This window comes from Gymnodraco acuticeps, unplaced genomic scaffold (assembly GCF_902827175.1).
Source record: "Gymnodraco acuticeps unplaced genomic scaffold, fGymAcu1.1, whole genome shotgun sequence".
Lineage (NCBI taxonomy): Eukaryota > Metazoa > Chordata > Actinopteri > Perciformes > Bathydraconidae > Gymnodraco > Gymnodraco acuticeps.
In genome coordinates, this window is record NW_022992287.1 from 814637 (window position 1) to 834298 (window position 19662).

Consider the following 19662-nt stretch of genomic DNA (forward strand, 5'->3'; position numbering starts at 1 on the left):
ATCGATTTAATTATATAAATACAATTTAATAAAATGTATATAAAATGAATAAATGAGAATCGTATCTGTGTTGTTGATCTGTAATATTACAGTGTTACGTTCATTTGTTTGTCCTTCTTGGACCATGCACTACGCATTTCAGTGGTTTTGTGTTAGAAAAGAAAGCAACCAATCAGATCTTTTTCTGGGTCTCTGGATAGAACATCCTTCAACCAAGGTATTCTACATCCTTGATCGAATGCCCTGGCCCTTGCACTGAATGAGAGCGTACGTTTGGACTGACAGTTTGATCAACCAATCATATTGATTTGTAGCCAATGGGGTATACTTTCAGAGTTCCCCTCGGTTCCAGGGTAGAACAGTGGTTGCTTTAGATGTCCTTTGATAAGCAGGCAGACAATGACTGTGTTTCTCAGTAAGGAAAACAAGGTTGTTTTTTTAATAAATCAGACACTGATGGTGCAGCACTGTACTGTACCTCTTTATATGAGCTTTTGTCCCCCTGACAAATTGTTTTTGCACTGATCAGGGGGTACTTGGCTGAATTTTTGTTTCAAAGGGGGTACATTATTGAAAAAGGTTTGAGAACCACTGCCCTAGAGGTAGTTTTTTTTAAATCTCAGTCTTGAACTTTAAGAAACTATGCCATGAATGCAACAATGTCACTGATGATGACCTCAAACAACTCAATGTGTGTTATCCTGTGTCTATGATACTGATATTTCCATCTACGTTAAGTTATTCCTACTCTGCCTGAACTATATTTCAGAACGGTGTTAAACCCTGAGAGTAAACTTAGATTAAAAACTGTATCTTTGGGTGTCACCTCTGCTTTAGAAAGACAACTATTCCTTTCTGTGAACCCTGCGACCATCAGCTCGTAGCGACCAGATGTAAAGGCAACAGTTTGTGCTATGTTAAGTCCCTGCTTTAATTGAGGCTTTGTCCGGATTTCCAGCTAAATGAAACTTCTTTAAAGACAAACCCCAATGCATTTAGATTTTAATATGTGAGCTTTGTGAGCAACATTATTTTGCTTTGAGTAAATGTGAAATAAGAACTAAATGCAGAACCAGATCAGCAAGTATTGAGAATGTCCCAATAAAACTATGTCAGTCACTATTTATTACTTTTTACGTTGAGAATCGTATCAGTAATTAACCGTCACTGCTGTTATTTGTAACAGTGTTTAAAATGTTGTCAGTAGTTTGAAATACAGTATTTTGTAATATTATTAGTTTTCTCCATCAAACAAAAGCCTTTTTTTAATGTAACAGATGATTAAATGTATTCAGTAGGATACCTAAACAAACGTACGCAGGCCCAAACAGCTAAAAAACATCCTGTTCGCTAATATGAAGGAGATGCAGGGATATTTGCATGTTGTAACACTCTTCCGTTGTTGGTAGAGCAGAGAGAACACAGCAGTCATGTTCACAGATATTAAAATAAGTCTGTAGGTGATTTGACTATGGAAATAACAGCTGAGCAATGTTGCTTTTGTTCAGTATATGTTCAGTAGGGAAGGAGATTAGTACAGCTGTAAATTGTGGAGAGAGAAAAAGCCCAACAAGGTAAGAAAGGTTGGTCCAACTTACATTTGATCCTATATGTTTGCAATTTGAGTCATTACAAAATATCTCCCTCTAGATATAGCTTGTGCAATTTAAAGGAAATGTAACCTTTATTTCTGAATGTATATATCTGTGGTCACTGTATAGACGATAAACTGAAGTGGCTATACTTTCTCTCTGATTGGTAAGTAGCTCACTTAATGCACATTAACTTAACTAAAATGATATGTGATTACTGCTCTGATACCATAGCCTAGTAATTAAAAAAAGGGTAAATGTATTTCTTTGCTAAATATGTAAGGGCCAGTGTTTGGAATTTATTTGTAATAATTCTGTGTTCACCTACAGCTTCCTTCAACACAGAAAGTATACAACTTCATTCTATGAAGACGAGAATAATGTGAAATACACTTCTGAAAGAGCTATTGGTGAGGATGTAGAGATATGTGCTAACACCTTGAAACAGATGTTGGAGAATTTATCTGATGGGTGTCTACAGAATTACTCCAAACCTTCAACAAACGTTCTTCTCATAGTGATATAAGCGGTGCTGAGATCAACATAACTGCCGACCTCAAGTAATACAATAATATATATATTTGAAATCATATTATTGAAATGGATCCTGGCTTCATTTGAATGGTCTGTCCATATCTTCTTGATAAATGTTGATATTAATAAATATACCAAATGCAGAAATGTTTCAATTGTCTCTTAAATTAAAAGGATTTTGTATTTTCTCATTCAATAATTGTTATGTGACCACAAATCTTTGGTATAACTTTAGTAAGTTACAACTTTTCTATATGCCGCCATCAGTATTTATTTTTAGATTGAATGACATTTACACTTATATTATTTCCTCTAAATGCATAGTGTGAAAGTAAGCTACTGCCTATACTTGGTGGGTTAATTTTGTTGGCTGGGCATTATGACGACACACTTGCCTTCAACAATAGTTTTTTTTGGCATTTGAGTTTCAGTTTAATCAATCGTGTTCATGTTTGCTGCGTGTAACCCATAGACTGTATATATAAAGGTGTAACCATAGACTGTGTAACCCATTTCCTTCGTCGCTCGGAACCTTTCTGCCCGGAACTATTCATCCTCGACGTTGTATCCGTTGTGCACTTTACACTTAATGACTGTGTAACCATGAGAGTGTAAACAAACCTGCATGAGTTTCAGATAGACATTTGTTTCTGTCGCGTTAAATATTAATAGTAGGGAGTTATTCGTGATTTCCCGATGGAGATATTTGGAAGCACGTTCGACGACTCTGTGTTTCTTCAGTCGAAGGACCGAGTCGCCGTGCCTCTGTCCCATTACAACGCCAAACGCTGTGAACCAGAGGCGAGTCTGTTCAATACAAACCATACACTGCAACGTTATAAACGTAACGTTACTGGATAAACAAGCAGCTGCTGTGTGTAGTAGTATATGATGCCGGGCATTGAAGAAGCCACCCAGGTCTTGTGGCGGGAAAAGGCTATGAATGAAAGGAAGCAGCAAGCTAGCTGTGGTCAACTCTTTAGTAAACAGTATGGCCTGTCTCCACGAACATAGAGCCAGTGGTGGAAAGTAACTTAGTACACATTTACTCAAGTAATGTACTTAAGTACACATTTGAGGTACTGGTACTTTACCCGAGTACTACTCTTCTACATGTTGGAGGCACATTTGGTATTTTTAACTCAACTATATTTATTTTTCCAGATTTATTTACTATTTACTTTAAAACATTCAGATTTTGACGAACAACACTTTGGAAAGTATTTAAAAAATATATGATTATTTATGATTACTTAAATGTAAAGATTTTTTCAATTCTGCAATGAGTCGTTTTACTTTAGTACCATTCTTGTTGCAGTACATTTACTTGAAATTGTGTTTTTTTAAGTTTGGTATTAGTACTTTTACTGAAATAAAGAATCTGAATACTTTTTCTACCACTGCATAAAGCTATCTCAGTACATACATGTTATACTCAAATAAGGTTACCAGACTTTAAAAAACAACAACAGGTATGCTCCTTGTACCTTACATGACAGCGTTAGTTATTTTGCAGAGTACACCCTTATTTCTTCGTCTTGTTTCCCTGCAGTGGTTCTGTGAGAGTTCTGCTCTCTGTACAGATGATCCTTTGGAGAAGCAGAAGGTGTATAAGTTCAGAGGAGACTTGGCTTTGAAACAAGGGAACTATCAGGTATTAAGACAGTCGATTATCTCTCATTTTAAATACTTCTCAACGACCATTGTGAATTGTTTTACTGACCAGTGAAGTTGAAAACAAGTTAAATACAAATACAAAGGGGATACTCTGAGTTCAATGTGTTCCTGCTGGTTCACGGGGACTGTTACAGTATGCAGCACTGTTGTCATGTGCCGGTATTTGCATGTTTTTAGAGCTGCTGCTATGTAAACAATATCCAGCATTGGTTACATTACTTATTCCTGTCATGTACACATTGACATATTCTACCCAACAGAGCAAAAATGAATATATTAACTATATTCAGCCGTGTGCTACTGAGCAACATTTCAAGATAGCAGGAAAAAGACTAGTTAAATAACATATAACTACATCACACCAAACCTCCTTGTGAAACCAGGTTTAGATGTTAAAATACAGCTGTAATCTGCTGTATTTAGAACAACACAGTTCTGCTATCATGATATGTAATTATACACACACTGTGACCTTCGGGGTTGCAAAGGGATGCTACATTTAATTACATTTTCCAAAGTTAGCTTTTATCCGGAAACATTTTCTCTCTCTCAATACAATCTTATTACAAAAATGTAACTTTTTACTAGTGACATTATGTGTACTACACTCGGTCCGATGGCATGTCTTGGTTATAAGTTTGTCTAATGTTGTTATAATATTTTAATTCAACTTTTTACATTTTATTTTATTTCCTATTTTATAACACTGTAAAGTGTCTTTGAGCACCTGAAAAAGCACTTACAAATAAAATGTATTATTATTATTATTATTAATGTTTCAAAGAACATTATTTTTCAATGTAAGAATTAACGCTTTTATTTAATTAAAAAGTTTCCATCTTTTCCAATTGTACTGTATTGTTCCAACCCTAGTCCCATACCGATCATGTGATCTGTTATCCCCTTTGAGGAATGTAACATTTGTGTTGTCGTGGTGCGGTGGGTTTAGAAAGCCTTGGATGTATACAGCAGCTGCCTGGAGCTGAACTCTGCCAACAACCTAACCATCAGGAGAGATGTGCTGGAGGGAATGGCCCGATGCTGCACCGAACTGGGACAGAGGGACCGGGCGCTGCACTTGACCGACCTGTTGGTAATTCTCCAATGAGCTTTTCCTATTCTGACTGCAAGTCCCCATCTGTATGTTTGGTGTTTAAAAAATTAGGGCTTCAAAATCAATCAAAATTGCAATATGTGGTAGTGCAATATGTGGTAGATGCAACATATATGAAAGTATCATTCTAAATGAAGTATTATGTTGCTGCAGAAAATCCGGTATCCTACAGACTAAACGTCCTTATTTTATATCGATCCTTTAAATATTATAATATATATTGCTATTGCAATAATATATATTGCTATTGCAATATTATGTAAAATATTCGCAATGATTTATTTTTCCAAATTGTGCACAACATTTAGTAGATGATAACTAGTATAAAACCAACAAGGACAAAAACAATAATTCACCATTTGAGATATTTTCACTGGTGTAAGCCCCTGTCACACTGTCCCGAAATTGACACCCGATGGACACACGATAAAGGAAATGTTCAAATTCGGCTGTGATCGTAGCAACATCGGGCCATTCGTGAGGGCATCTTAAGCCATCGTATGACCGCCGGTGGAGTTTCTCAGGCTCCGGCAGCAACTTCGTGAGCGGCAACTTCGTAAGGCACTCGTGAGGGCATCTTGTCAAATCGTGTCATCTTCGTGTTATCATCGGTGCCATCGGGCATTCGCCCTCACTCTGATCGGGGCGAATGCCCGATGGCACCGATGATAACAAGATGCCCTCACGATGGCCTTACGAAGGGCACAATTGACACACGAATTCAACACGAAAATGAACCTTCGCAAGGTCCTTCGGCAATTTTTTGGCATGCCAAAGATTTTGCCACCGCTCACGAAGTTGCTGCCGGAGCCTGAGAAACTCCACCGGCGGTCATACGAAGGCTTAAGATGCCCTCACGAATGGCCCGATGTTGCTACGATCACAGCCGAATTTGAACATTTCCTTTATCGTGTGTCCATCGGGTTGTTTTATTGCACAACAAAATCATGTAAATATATTATGTAAATAACCCAATTTGTGTTCTGTGAAACTAAAAAGGATATAATATATTATTTTGAAGGACAGTTGACAGGAAGTTGTTGTTGTTATGGAAACAACATTACGGAGAAAACGTAATATTTTCTACATATAACGACGGATAAAGTAAAGAAGAAAGGCTGAAGATATCAGTACAGTATCATAGTACTGTAACATAATTGTTTTTGGTACTTTCATTGCAGTTGTATGTCTTAAATGTAATGTAAATGTTGCCTTCGTGTGTGGTTCGGGGCCATCTTCGTGCGAAATTCACAATTCCATATTCGTGTGTCCATCGGGTGTACATTTCGGGACAGTGTGACAGGGCCTTTAGGCAGTGGCTATAGGTCAAATGGTAGGTTGAAGTTTAAACAGTATACATATGTGTATTATATGATACAATACACTTTCAATATAAGCAAATATTAAACGTTTATTTCTTAACTTCAAGATAGCCATTGTTCTTTTCACCGCATGTTAGTTGTGTGCCTTCAATGGGTTCATACCTATTAAAATGATGTATGAGTAAACCTGACAATTTCCCTGGGACAGCCTTAATATTGCCCTTTTCGTCACATTTCTGCGCCATTAAAGAGGAGTGTGTCTGTGTTTTTATGTGCCCCAGATTCTGGGAAGCTCCGGTATTAAAAAGCCGTAGTCACATTTGCATTTCCATAGCTCTAATAAACTGAGATAAGAAACCAGTGTGAAAGCTTCTCATTAGAAAGTGACCAGAACTCAGTCTCCATGATCTCTCTGCAGAGCAAAGACGCGTCCAACACCTGTCACCTGATCAGCATCCTGCTGCTTAAGGTAAGCATTAGCAAGAACACAAGCAAATCATTCTAATACATTCCTCTACCTGTGTGACCTTGAATCCTCGAAGAAAGCTTTGTTTTCCTTGCATGCCCTAAAGGTCAAAGAAGAAAGAATGTATGAAAACACCCGTATAGAAACTCATGCTGTGTAATCTAAGTCTCATTTATCAAGTCATATGCTCACTACTTCCCAAGCACAGTTACACTAAAACTGTAATATCTCAAACACTAATGCTAAAACAGTCTCACGTCTTTTTATATCGTTTTGCTGTCGTTAAACGCGACCCCCCCCTTTTACATCGACTCATCAAGAAATGTTCTCCGTTACTGAATTATTCCTTCACTGTGAAAGCATGTGAGAAAGATAACGTTTGACAGGCTGATGATTGCATGTTAATATTATCATTTTAGAGGTGTTCCTTTAATTCAAATGTAATCCTTCACTGAAGGTCAGGATCTACCAGCATTTTGGAGCCTTAGCATCGAGGATGTCCTGCCTGCAGCAGCTTTGCATCCTGCTGCCCTTCAACCCCTGGCACTGGTTCAACCTGGGACAGATGTGTCTGGAGCTGCTGGACAGCAACAGCACCTCAGGTAGGATGGGCTCCATCTAGCACTCATATCATATATTAAATGTCAACAATGCAGGAGGCTTGTTGGTGTTTGTTGTTTATTGATATGTTGAACTAACGCTTTTGCAATCGCTTAATTTGAGCAAAAACCAAATGCATAAATGAAAAATAAAACAAATTGACATTGGTTTTATTTGATTGTTGTATTTTCCTTTATTAGGATCTTGTTCTCTACAGAGTTGTGAACCAGCAGAGAAAACGCAGAATGATGGAGACATTCAGGAGCAGCAGGAGGAGGAGGAGGCAGCAGAGCTCGATGGGGACAGAGTCTGGCTGAAAGCTTGCACCTGTTTCATCAGGACAAGGTCAAGTAAATACACTTTAATACACAGCACAAATTAGACAACTTACTAATAGAAGTCGGTAGAACTACAATTAAATATATTGTAGTTGTTGAAATCCACTGGAAATATTGGATATTTTATGAACTTCTTTAAAGAAAGAAGTTTGCACCCCTGATCCTTTTGATCAACACTTCAGCGAGAAATATACATTATTAAAATCAGTTGTCCCGCACATCTGAAGCTCATCCAGATAATCATATATACAGATTTTTATCCTGAAACTTTTACCTCCCCCCACCAAGATCAGAGTTGTATTTTTTGCCCACATCAAGCTACACAATAATCTGTGAATACTCTGACGAAAGTCACAGTTGAAATGTAAATCGTGGTGTCTGAATATCTCCCTCAGACTCCTGCTGAGATTCCTCCGGCAGCAGCAGTCCTCCTTTGTGTTGCAGCGCACTGAAAGCACCCTACAGACGACAGATGAGGTGCTGCAGAGGCTCAATCCCAAAGAAACAACCCTGCAGACTCTCACCGAGGTGAACATGTGCTCCTGGTTTTGGCTTGAATATGGACGGTTTCTAGGGGTGGGGGAAATAATCGATACAGCATAGCATCGCGATACTTTGCGTGGCGATATTGTATTGATACACGGATGCCAAGTATCGATATTTTATTAATATAAACTTTTTTATTATTATTATTTATTTATTTTATATAAACTGTAGCATATCGCTCCGAAAGATGGTCGTATATAAAACAGGAAGTTACGTTAAGACATGTATACAATTGCAATGAAAGTAACAAAAACAATGCCATCTCCTTTTCAGGTTCAAAGAACACAAATTGGGTTATTTACATAAACTATTCATATTGCAAATACATTTTTTAACCAGGAAGGGAAGACGGACATGAATATGACCCATGTGATTTGCAATATCGCAATATATCGCATCGCAATACTTAGCATATCGTAGAATCGCAATACTATCGTATCGTGGCTTAAGTATCGTGATAGTATCGGATCGTGGGGAGCCTGGTGATTCCCACCCCTAGTTTCCACTAGAAACACACATTCACCTTCTCACTGTATGATCTCCCAGGTGGTGTCAGAGGACCTGATCCCAGACAAAATGAGAGAGGACAGCCAGGACGGGGAGAGTCTGTCCAGTGTGTGTTTGCAGAGCTTCAAGGAGCGCTGGTGGAACAAGATCTTACTGACTGGTGTGCTAGAAACAGACGGCCGTCCTCAGACACAGACGCACACAGAGAACTGAGGCCTGTTCGCTGACAGGAAGACCCTGTCCCTGTGCAGGTCCCACCAAAGAGCAGGAGAAATTGAGTGGGAAATCCACATTATTGATATCATAACAAGACCCCATACATTCACACAGTACATTTTAATGCTGACAATCTCAGAAATACCCCCCCTAATAAAGAGAAATATGTCAACTGTTTTGACTCACACACTTCCACAGAATTGTATTCATTTTATTCAAGCACAGATACAGTAGAGTATTTAATAAAGCAGATACAAATATCCACTTCATAGTGTGTGTGTTATGATTTATGACAAGGATTATTTTCTGGACCACCATCAAAGTGATATATGATTGATACAAATTGTATTCGCGGAAATGTCATTCATGCCTTAACATTTTCAGAAAACTGACGTTAAAGTTTTAGGATTAAAAAGAAAAGAAAATGAACAAACAATAACCAAGGTAAGACCGTGCGGGCAACAGAAAAGATCAGGCTTTGTCATCCACAAACATCCGGACAAACATCCGGACATATAAAGTGCCATAAATACCATAAACCACCCCCATGTGAAAATTAGCAGAAGTGGCTAACTGCACATGTGTGTGCTGTTAACAATAATGATAATAAGACAATAAACACAATATAAATACGCATTTTGGCTGCTACGCCCCTGCTTCCAGTCTTTATGCTAAGCTAAATGATATCTGGAAAAAGCTTCCTAATACACTATTTTGAATAGAATTTCAGATGAATAAAGTATTTTTGTTGACCTGTATGAGTAGACTGTGAAGTTGAATACGTGTCCATAAATTGAAGACCATAAGTGAAACTAATCTTCATATATTGGGTACATTTGGAGGAGGGCCTGCTCGGTGTCTGTCGGTCAAGCTGTGGCTCCTTCCTAATGTTGTAGTCCTGTCACTGTGAAATGTCCTCCAGCCCTCAGGTCTGTCTGTCCTGTAGGTGGTGAGGAGGGAGTTGCGGGGGGCCACAGGTCTGGGTCTTCCAGTGCTGCTCTGGGGTATCCAGTTCATTATGGGAGGGGACCTGGCTTGTTGAGAAGGGGGGGGCTGCAGATGTGTCCACGGTGAGAACAGCTGGGAGTCCATCCGAGGTTTAGGACTCAGAGCCTCTGCTGTAGGGTGGGACTCGAAGGAAACCTGATGGTGTCTCTGGGTTTGATCTTGCCTCCTGTGTTCTAGAGACGATACTTCAGTCTGCAGCTGAGATGTGTGTTCTCGTGTGTGTGTTAGAGGGAACCACGGGCCTGTCTTTGCTGGTTTTTGCTGTGATGTGGAAGGAGGCAGGACTTTGGGATTATCAGATAGAAAGTCCACCTGTGGTTTAAAGTTGCAGTTCCATTGTTGTCTTTTTCTCTCCGGACCGGCAGCCATCCCCTCCAGAGGCATGGTTTTCCCATTCCTTTGGCGAAACAGAAACCTGTCATTATGGTGCTGTTGATTTGTCCTGAGAGTTGGCCTCTCACTGGCAGTCCTAAGCTCTCTGTACGCGGGAGAAGCAGTGTGTCGAGGGTTTGACCTTTCAGCATTTTGTTCAGTTGTAGTGGTGATGGTAAGGCTGGTAAGCTGTGACTGAACATATGAGACATGTGTCGGACTGAGAGGACTTGAGTGACTCTGGATTTGATGCTTCTCAACATTTGTCTTGTGCTCTCCCACTGTATGCTTTACCATTCCCTGATGTGCACTCTGCAGTGCTCCAGGGTTAACAAGTGGTTTTGGGTACAGTTGTGTCCGTTTTTTATGCCTGTGTGTACCTTCACCTGCCCTTTGAGGCGTGGCCTTGCTGCACTCCAAATCTGTGCTCTGTGGATTGCATGAAACCAGCGTTTTTACTTTGGTGTGAGGGTTTTGTGATGTCCCTTTAGGAGCACTGTGGCATGGTGCTGTGGGCGTGCTGGATTTCAGCTCAGCGTTTTGAGATGCCTGTAATGTTTGGTAAAGAGGGAGGAGGAGGGGCACGGTGATAAAGGAGATAAAGCCAGGGATGGGTTTGGAGCTGGAATGCAGCCTGAGGAACTCCTGATGGACAGGTCTGACCGCGCTGCCCCTCACAAGAACAGCCAGAGTACGATGGACCTGCCAGGACAGCCAGGAGAAACTGAGGAGATCAAAACGGGCCATTAAAAGTCATAAAACAGTCCTACTATAGTATGCCATTAAAAAGCAACCTATATTATAGAACAAATAGCTGAGTATGTAAGGAAAGGTGACAAAGGATTTATATCTTTGACTACAGAGGTGTGTCTTTTATTTGCACAACACTTAATCTGTAACCGCTGGACGACGTTACGCTCATAACTCCCGTTAATTGCTTGTACTGAACAACATAATATGACAAATAAGGTTAGAAAAATGTCATATATAAAGTTATAATATAGTATGCCATAAAAAGAAAACAACAAGTCACAGTATACCATTATCATTTAATTAAAACAATTGTATTGTATATGACTTAGTTATACTATACCATTTGATAACATTGTCCATTAAAATTCATTTGGGTTTTATAATACCAATATAATAATATAATGTTTTTTAAATGAATATCTCAATATAAGTCATACTAACATGTCATAACTAATCCTAGCATGCCATCAGATGTTATTAAAGCATGTAGTGCAGAGGCTCCCAGTACGTCGACCGCGGGGGCAATGCTGGAAGATCGCGAGTCATTCATTACAAAAAATCCAGCTCCGTTAAAATAGACAAAACAGGTTTTGATCCCTCCTCCCTTGGCCTCCTGCCACTTAATTCAGGAGTTTACTTGATTGACAGAAAAAGCGACCTATCGCTTTCCAGTCTGTTAACCCAGAATGCAAAGCGATACAAAATCAGTCAAGTGCCGGGAAAACTCAAATTAAGTTAAAGAGACAAACAAGAGACAAACAACAAAATGAGTGCGGGACCGAGCAAGAAGCTAAAGACATACCACTTCCACCCAGAATGGGAGGAAGAATATTTTGTTGTGATGTCACATTCAAAGGTTATTTGCCTTATTTGTAAAGCAAGCGTCGCTCTGCCAAAGAAAGGTAACGTGGAGAGGCATTATCGGAGTGTTCACAAAGCATATGACAGCGACTTCCCTCCGAGTAGCGAGTTGAGAAAGGTCATGTATTATTGCTACACAAACATTATCTCGCAGTCTGTCGCCAACTCGTTTCTAACATGCAAAAAGACAAACAAATGCGTCTATGGTCGGTGAATTTTCGATCTTTCCAATCCAGACGAGATCTCTCTCTCTCCCCCGTTTTAGCGCGAGGAGGCGGGGCATTTTACACACACGCAGCTGCTACAAGCAGCAACACACGGAGGAGATGGCGGAGAGAAGCGCTCCAAGGTGTGGTTAAATGTTACCCGTCTTGAGGTGGACAATGCTCCTTGCCAAGAGTGTTTAGCATGTCAGGGCGGTAACACGAGCAATTTGTCTAAACCTTTATCAAAAGTGCACCACATGCAGACGGAGGAATGCACCGGATTCCACTGTCTTTCTAGTAGCTCTGTAGCCCCATCCACGAGTAACGTTTCCACGTCAGGTGTATGCTAGCAGCAACACACGCAGTTAACTCAATTATACAAACATGGGTTAATGATTAACTGAGTTATTTATTTAGTTAAAGTTTCAGCTATTCTGTTTACAGTTCTGTCATCAGATTATTTAATACGATTTGTTAAAACATTGTTGTTTCTTTTGATGTGAAATATTATTTATTTAATTTAAATAAAAAGCAATGTTAATTTTGTTAACAATTTGTTAAGTTCATTTAATAATATATGTATTTTTGAATCAAGTATTCATCTTTATTGTTTTCATTGTTAGTTTCCACATGCCTAAAACAACCTCAAGCTAAATCTAAAAGTTGATGGCTAAATAAGAGGGTTTGAGAAATTGTGCAAGGCATACAGTAATAGTCCGAATAGTCGATTAGTCGTTTCATTAATCGATAGATTAATCTATTATCAAATGAGTTGTTTGTTGCAGCCCTATTGTAGTTATCCCATGTATAAATAAAACGTGTTATTCAGCAACCCTTGCAATTTGGGATTTTATTTTTGGTTGGTAGACCTCGGTGAGCTGGTCATTTCAAAAGTAGCTCACCTGCCAAAAAAGTGTGGGCACCCCTGGTGTAGTGTGTACCTGTAAGAGCCGGTCAGCACCTCGCTCCAGTCAGTGATGATGAAGCTCTCAGAAACCTGTCCTGTCAGCTTCCTGCCCGTCCTAGCACAGTAGGTCTGTCCCTCCACACTGCGGACCGACAGCTTCTACACACACACACACACACACACACACCACACACACACACACACACACACACACACACACACACACACACACACCACACACACACACACACACACACACACACACACACACACACACACACACACACACACACACACACACACACTTTTAGGGTGCGTATTCTGAAAATGAATATTTGATAGTGATGATCAGAACTAAAGTTTGACTCAGACAACCTAATTTATCCCCACCTTTTTAGAAATAATACTATACCCAATACTTCTTGTGTTTACGAGCGACACATCAGGTCTTTGCACAAGGCATAATATTAAATGCATGTATTGTTAAAAAACAGCGTTTCGGCTTTGGAATGAAGACTATACGCACACTTTACACAGACTTATATAATATATAAAACAACGCACAAATCTGCACAAGCATCAAGAACAGCATCAGTTTAAATGTAAACCTGTCCAACTGTTACCTTATTTATAATCACAAATATCACAACATGCATGATATTAGCCTGTATTTGAGTATTCTTTTTGAATACTATAATGGTATTTATTTATGTAGAAATGATAAAAATACTGCACTCAAGGAATGTTAAACAGGTGCTTTTCCCCCCTAACCAAGTTTTGGACAATGCTTTCAGGCTCAGACAGACAGGAGGATGGACAGAGGTAGATAAAGAGACCCACAGGGAAGTGTTTGCTGTCCAGTTTGAGGTCCTGCCACATGCTGAGGAACAGGTTCAAGTTGAGATGATCCAGCAGCAGGTGGACGGACACATTCCTCTTCTTGCTGGCCTCCAGAAGATCACAGAGCAGCTCTACGTCACTGAAGGTGTCCATCACTATGGCCAGGGCCTGCTCACACACATTTCATTTAAGATTTCAATCACTATAACAAAAACCTGTGCAGACAGATATCACTCACTGTGTCACAGCACTCAGGGCTACACATTTGTATAATCCCTCACATGTACAGGCATGCATGATATGGCATGTTCTTATAATGTGCAGGCACACGAGGAAACACACTAAGTGCTCTCCTCATCTCACACAGAAACACACCCACCATGGCAGCCTTCCTGATGAACCCTCGGACCAGGTCCTTCATGCTGCCTGCTGGGCTGCCAGACTGGAAGAAGAGCTCAGCGATTGGCTCGTCCAGCACAGAACCAGTCCGCCTCACATCTGGAAGAGACATGGACATGAGTGGAGATCATGCTTTGATACTTTACAAAAACATTTAACTTGGTGTTGTGATTTCACATTTTTATCTTAAAGTGTACATGGGATGAAAGACACATTTTTGTAACCTTACATGTAAATTAAAACTCTAACATGTCAAAAGTCAATCTCAGACAAAATAAATCACGTGATGCTTTGATTTTATACGTGAAACCAAATTTCACATTCAAATAATTATGTTATCTTAAAATGCAGGTGATAAAGGACCTGTTTGAAGCTTTGCAAGTCAATCACATTTGAACTCCTTTATGATTGCTGACTTTTGTATGAAAATAAACATACCCTATGTGAAGTGACACATTCAGGTCGTTTTGTTTTCACAAATAAAGAATATTACCAATTTGAATTCCCCATGTTATTAGAGATTACACTGTAAATGTAGACACAGCAGAAAGATTGTATTAAATTCCTTATTTCAGAGTAGTTTCTTTTGTGGACGAACTAGTGTTTTATTTGTTGTCTCTTCACTTTTGCTGTAACAATGTACATTTCCCCTATGTGGGATGAATAAAGGTATTCAGATGTTATGTTATAAGTCTTGTCCCACCTTTGGGGCTCAGGTCCAAACCGACCACAGTAGAATCCTCAGAGGAACATGCTGTGGGAGACTGGGAGCCAGCAGACAGGGTCTCCACCTCGTCTCCATCATCACAGGCACCAGGATCAGCTACAAAAAGAAACAAACCAGGAATCATTATCTTTTTTTAAATCCAATTAATGAATCTATTGGTTACCGATGTGTTCAAACCTCAGGCAGCAAAGAGCAAGCTAAAAACAAACACGAACCATCTCTGCCATTCTCCAGGATGTAACTCTTCTCCAGCTCGGAGAGAAAGTCCACTTCTTCCTCTGCACTCAGCATCTCTCGGTACCCCTCCAGACCCCGGCTGAGCAGGCAGTCCACCGCCAGCCGGGCGCTCTCGTTGTGGCTCAGGTCCAACGGGGGTCTGCTGGCCATGAAGTCACTGCAAGAGGAGGGGATGCGGAGGTCCTGAACCCGCCGCCTCACCTTCCCCAGGGGCTTCGACCTCCTGTACCACAGCACTGACACGCTGCTGGCATCCATGGATGATGGACTTAATGTTGTTCAGTTTGTTAAGAGGTAAAATATTCTCATCAGACAATTATTTGATCAAAAGCGGTGCATGATCCTCAAGAGCCTGGGTGATCTGCATTTCTCTGACATTACATAAATGAAAGAACTACTGGTTGAACCATATATAGAAGTAAGGAGAAAACCCTAGACCCGCCCCTGCTGAGGGCAATATGGTTACACGTGAGGAAAGGTGAGAGCAACAGTTATGCAATAAGGTGTTTAAAAAAGGCAGATAATTCACAAGAAAACATGTAACAAAAATCTATCCATAGGTACGTTTATTTGTGAAATATGACATTTCTGCTTTTTCCTACAATGTGTGCATTTCTGGTTAAACATGAACATAAATGAAGAACTTTGTTTAACGATTTTTGCTTCAAGGGCCTGAGAGCGATTAGAGCAGGTGAGGGCTGATACATGATGGGTGCAGGGAGAGAAAGGGCTGAGTGACAGGAATGGGGATGGCTGTCGTTACGGCTCATGTCAAACAGCACCTGATGTTTATGGGAGTAAAAGAAAAGACAGAGAGTTCCAGACACACCCAGGGAGGAGAGAAACACTCGGGCTCTCAGCTGTTTGACAGTGAGAACACTGCTGGTCGGAGCACAGTCCAACCTGATCTGCAGCTGGTTTGTGAAGAGACAGATTGATTTTGATTGTCAAAAGCACATAGACCATGAACACAAAACAACTCAACAAATATCCCTCATTTATAGTGATGTCTAAAGTAGGAACTGGATTAGCATTTTGCACGTTGTCTCTTTAATACACTATCTGTTAGAGGTGTAAATGTTTGGGTATTTCACTAATGGATTAAAAAATAATACAGATTCAGTACTTAGAGGTGCTTTTTTGTTAGGATCTTCTCCAATCAGTTTTGCGATTGATAAATGCGATGTGGCAGTTCTCTCTTGATATGAGCGGGATGCAGCACTGGTGTATTTCATGTACAAGGCCATTCTAGGCTAGTTACTCAAGTACGTAGAGGAATCTCTGAATTCCCTTCTTTGCATGACCTGCAGGATGGACTCAAAAGCCACAACACATTACAACCATACATTACAACCTGTCATGTCTGTTGTAATGACGCACTTACAAATCTTTATTGATGCGTGACCATTTGTTTTAACGTCATACCATTTGCATTTTATTGTACGCAAGTACGTAATTTGCAGAAACAAGACGAATTACTTTGTTGGCTTCTTGGAAAGATTGCTGTTGTAAAATGTTGGTTATATTTGGTTAAATAAATACAGTTATATCAGCTAATGGTATTTGTGTAAACACACAGGGCAAATCTAAGTAAAAATACTGGTCCATGCTACTGCACAAATCTCTGTTTAATAATAACCTTTTAGTATTTGTCAATTCTGTGACTTCAAGACCAAGTTCAACTTATGTAAAAATAACCTGTTATTTGGAAACATAATGCTAGCTTCTTTTAGAAACTAGCCATTTCCAAAATGCATTTTACACAGACTAACGTGAAAACTGGTATTTTTTTGTGAATTTTTAATAAGTAACGCAACACAATAATGATCAACACGTCTTTCATTGGTTTGTAGAAATACCGTCCATTAGTAGCATTAACATTTTTGGAAGTTGATAAACAGAATCCTAGAAGAAGCAAATCTTACTTCTACCTAGGGATGGGAACGATTAATCGAATATTCGAAATTATTCAGGTATTCGAATATGAGTTATTAATTTTTTTATTATTATTTTTTTTTTTGGGAGGGATGCCTAAGTTGATTACATATTATCAAATTCAATAATTCAATGTATACGACAGTGCCATAGCTAAATGTGTTAGTTGACGTCTAAAGGTGTGTTTTGCTCCGCTCACCGGTCCCTCACAGCGGGCAGAGCTGCACAGGTGCTGATCTCTCTCTCTCACGTCCGGTTATACTTGATTGATTGATTGATTGATTGATTGAAAAGTTTATTAACAGCTTGTATATTGGGTACAGTACAGTACAGCTCAAAACATACAATTGTTAAGGGGATGCAGACCAGAGAAAGACTTTCGTCTTGTTTACATCAGGGTCCCCCATTTCCAATTCATCATATCATTTAAGACATATAAGACATATTTGACATACAGATGGCTTATTTACAATTTACATACAGGTGGTTTTTTTACATACAGATTGCTTATTTACAATTTTCATTTTAGATTTCGTTCTAATACATCCTAACCGGACATTTAAGACATACCAAGTCTACAGATATACAGTTAGTAACAGAGTCTAAAATGCGAGTATATACATAGATGGGGGGGGGGGGGGGGAAGCTGTCCATTGAACGACAGGTTGAGATTTGTACCATTACCGGGGCCAGTTTTGCAATGCTCTCCCCCGAAGGTGCTCTTTAAGAGAGGTTTTGAAGGTAAGTATAGTTTTACTTTCCTTTACAGTTGTGGGAAGAGCGTTCCACCTTGATGTGGCATAATTGCGAAACGTGTATTCCCCCTTTTTTGTGCCAAATCTGGGTTTCACATGATTTGTGGAGCTCCCTCTGGTGTTATGATCATGGTATTCCTTGACCTTTGGGAAGAATTTTGACATGTACATGGGTACCATAGAGGTGTAGTGGATCTTGTAGACCAGGCCCATTGCAAGTAGCTGTACTCTGTCGTCTACTCTAAGCCATCCTAGGTTGTCAAAGTGGGCAGAGGTGAGGTGGGTTCTAGATGAAAGGTCAAGCAGTAGTCTGACCAGTTTATTTTGCGATGTTTGAAGTTTTATTTTTAGCGCCTTGGAGGTGCTATGGTACCATGACGTGCAAGCATAGTCATAGTACCCTTGAATGAGTGCTCCTGCCAGAGTTTTCAGGGTGTTTTTGTTTACCAGAGAGGAGATCCGGTATAGGAATCTAGTTCTTTGATTGACTTTTTTTATTACATTGGATGCCATTTTGTCACAGGAGAGGTTTGCCTCAAGAATAGATCCTAGGTATGTAATTTCCTTCTTACTTGTGACAATGTCACCCACTGCAACTGAGAAGTCGTCGGATTTGCTGAGATTATGTTTCGAACCGAAGAGAATGGACTCTGTTTTACCCAGGTGTAATGATAATTTATTATCGGCGAGCCAGGTGCAGATTCTGCCGACCTCGGAGCTGAGGGTTTTTTCAACCTGCAACCTGTTCCTGTCAGAGACCAGCAGGGCTGAGTCGTCCGCGAACAGGAACAAGTTGCAGTCACATGCTGATGACATGTCATTTACATAAATTAGGAACAGTAACGGACCTAATATGCTTCCTTGTGGAACACCACAGCTCACTGGGAGGGGGGGGGGACAGAGTACTGTTTACCTCCACCATCTGTTCTCTCCCCTCCAGGTAGGATTGCATCCAGCTCACCGATAGTTTATCAAAACCAATTGCTTTTAGCTTGTCAATCAGAATGGGGTGATTGACAGTGTCGAAAGCCTTTTGTAGGTCCAGCATCACCATGCCGCAGTACTTGCCCTCGTCCACCTCTTGTTTGATGTGGTCGCTCAAATAAAGAAGGCATGTGTCAGTGGAGTGGGATGTTCTAAAGCCAGATTGAAATTCATAGATTAGTTTATTTTCCGCGAGGTACTTTTCGACCTGTTCATATACTATTTTTTCCATGACTTTCGAGATGGAGGTAAGTATAGAAACAGTGCGGTAGTTGCCTGGGTCCAATTTGATGCCCTTTTTGTGCAGGGGGGTTACTCTTGCAATTTTGAAGTCTTTGGGTACTTTTCCCTGTTTTATGGAGAGGTTAATTATGTGAGCTATGACTGGTGAGATGGCGGTTGCTGAGTCTCTGAGGAATTTGGAGGGGATATTGTCGTGGCCAGTGGCCTTGTTAGGTTGGAGGGCGCTCAGTTTAATGAGTACCTCTGCTGTTGTTACCCTTGCTAGACTGAAATCATCTTTGCGTACCCCTAGGTTTTTGTAGCAGGTCATGATGTGATCTACTCCAAAAAGCCCTGAGTGGGAGGGTAATTTATTTACAAGAGTTGTGGCTATGTTGTGAAAAAAATGTTCAAGTACTTGGCCACATCCAGTTTGTCTGTGATGAGCCTGTTATCTGTCTTTATGTTTAAGTTAGAAAATCTCGTTTTGAGTTTTTTACTGCAGCCAAGCTGGTTATTGAGTAATTTCCAAAGTTCACGGGGT

At 40.0% G+C, this 19662-nt stretch overlaps 1 protein-coding gene across 2 annotated transcripts; it reads left to right on the plus strand.

The window, feature by feature from the left end:
• The first annotated feature begins 2097 nt into the window (after positions 1 to 2097).
• zgc:101716 (uncharacterized protein LOC492784 homolog) lies at positions 2098 to 9179 on the plus strand. 2 transcript variants are annotated; one of them, XM_034207638.1, is made up of 8 exons: positions 2098 to 2927; positions 3679 to 3780; positions 4753 to 4896; positions 6658 to 6708; positions 7163 to 7307; positions 7506 to 7650; positions 8039 to 8171; positions 8736 to 9179. In XM_034207638.1, the coding sequence occupies exons 1-8, from the start codon at positions 2823 to 2825 to the stop codon at positions 8907 to 8909; spliced, it is 999 nt and encodes a 332-aa protein (XP_034063529.1). In that variant the 5' UTR covers positions 2098 to 2822; the 3' UTR covers positions 8910 to 9179. The 2 variants fall into 2 exon arrangements, with proteins under 2 accessions (XP_034063529.1, XP_034063530.1); XM_034207639.1 differs by lacking the exon at positions 2098 to 2927 and adding an exon at positions 2959 to 3257.
• The last annotated feature ends 10483 nt before the right edge of the window (positions 9180 to 19662 follow it).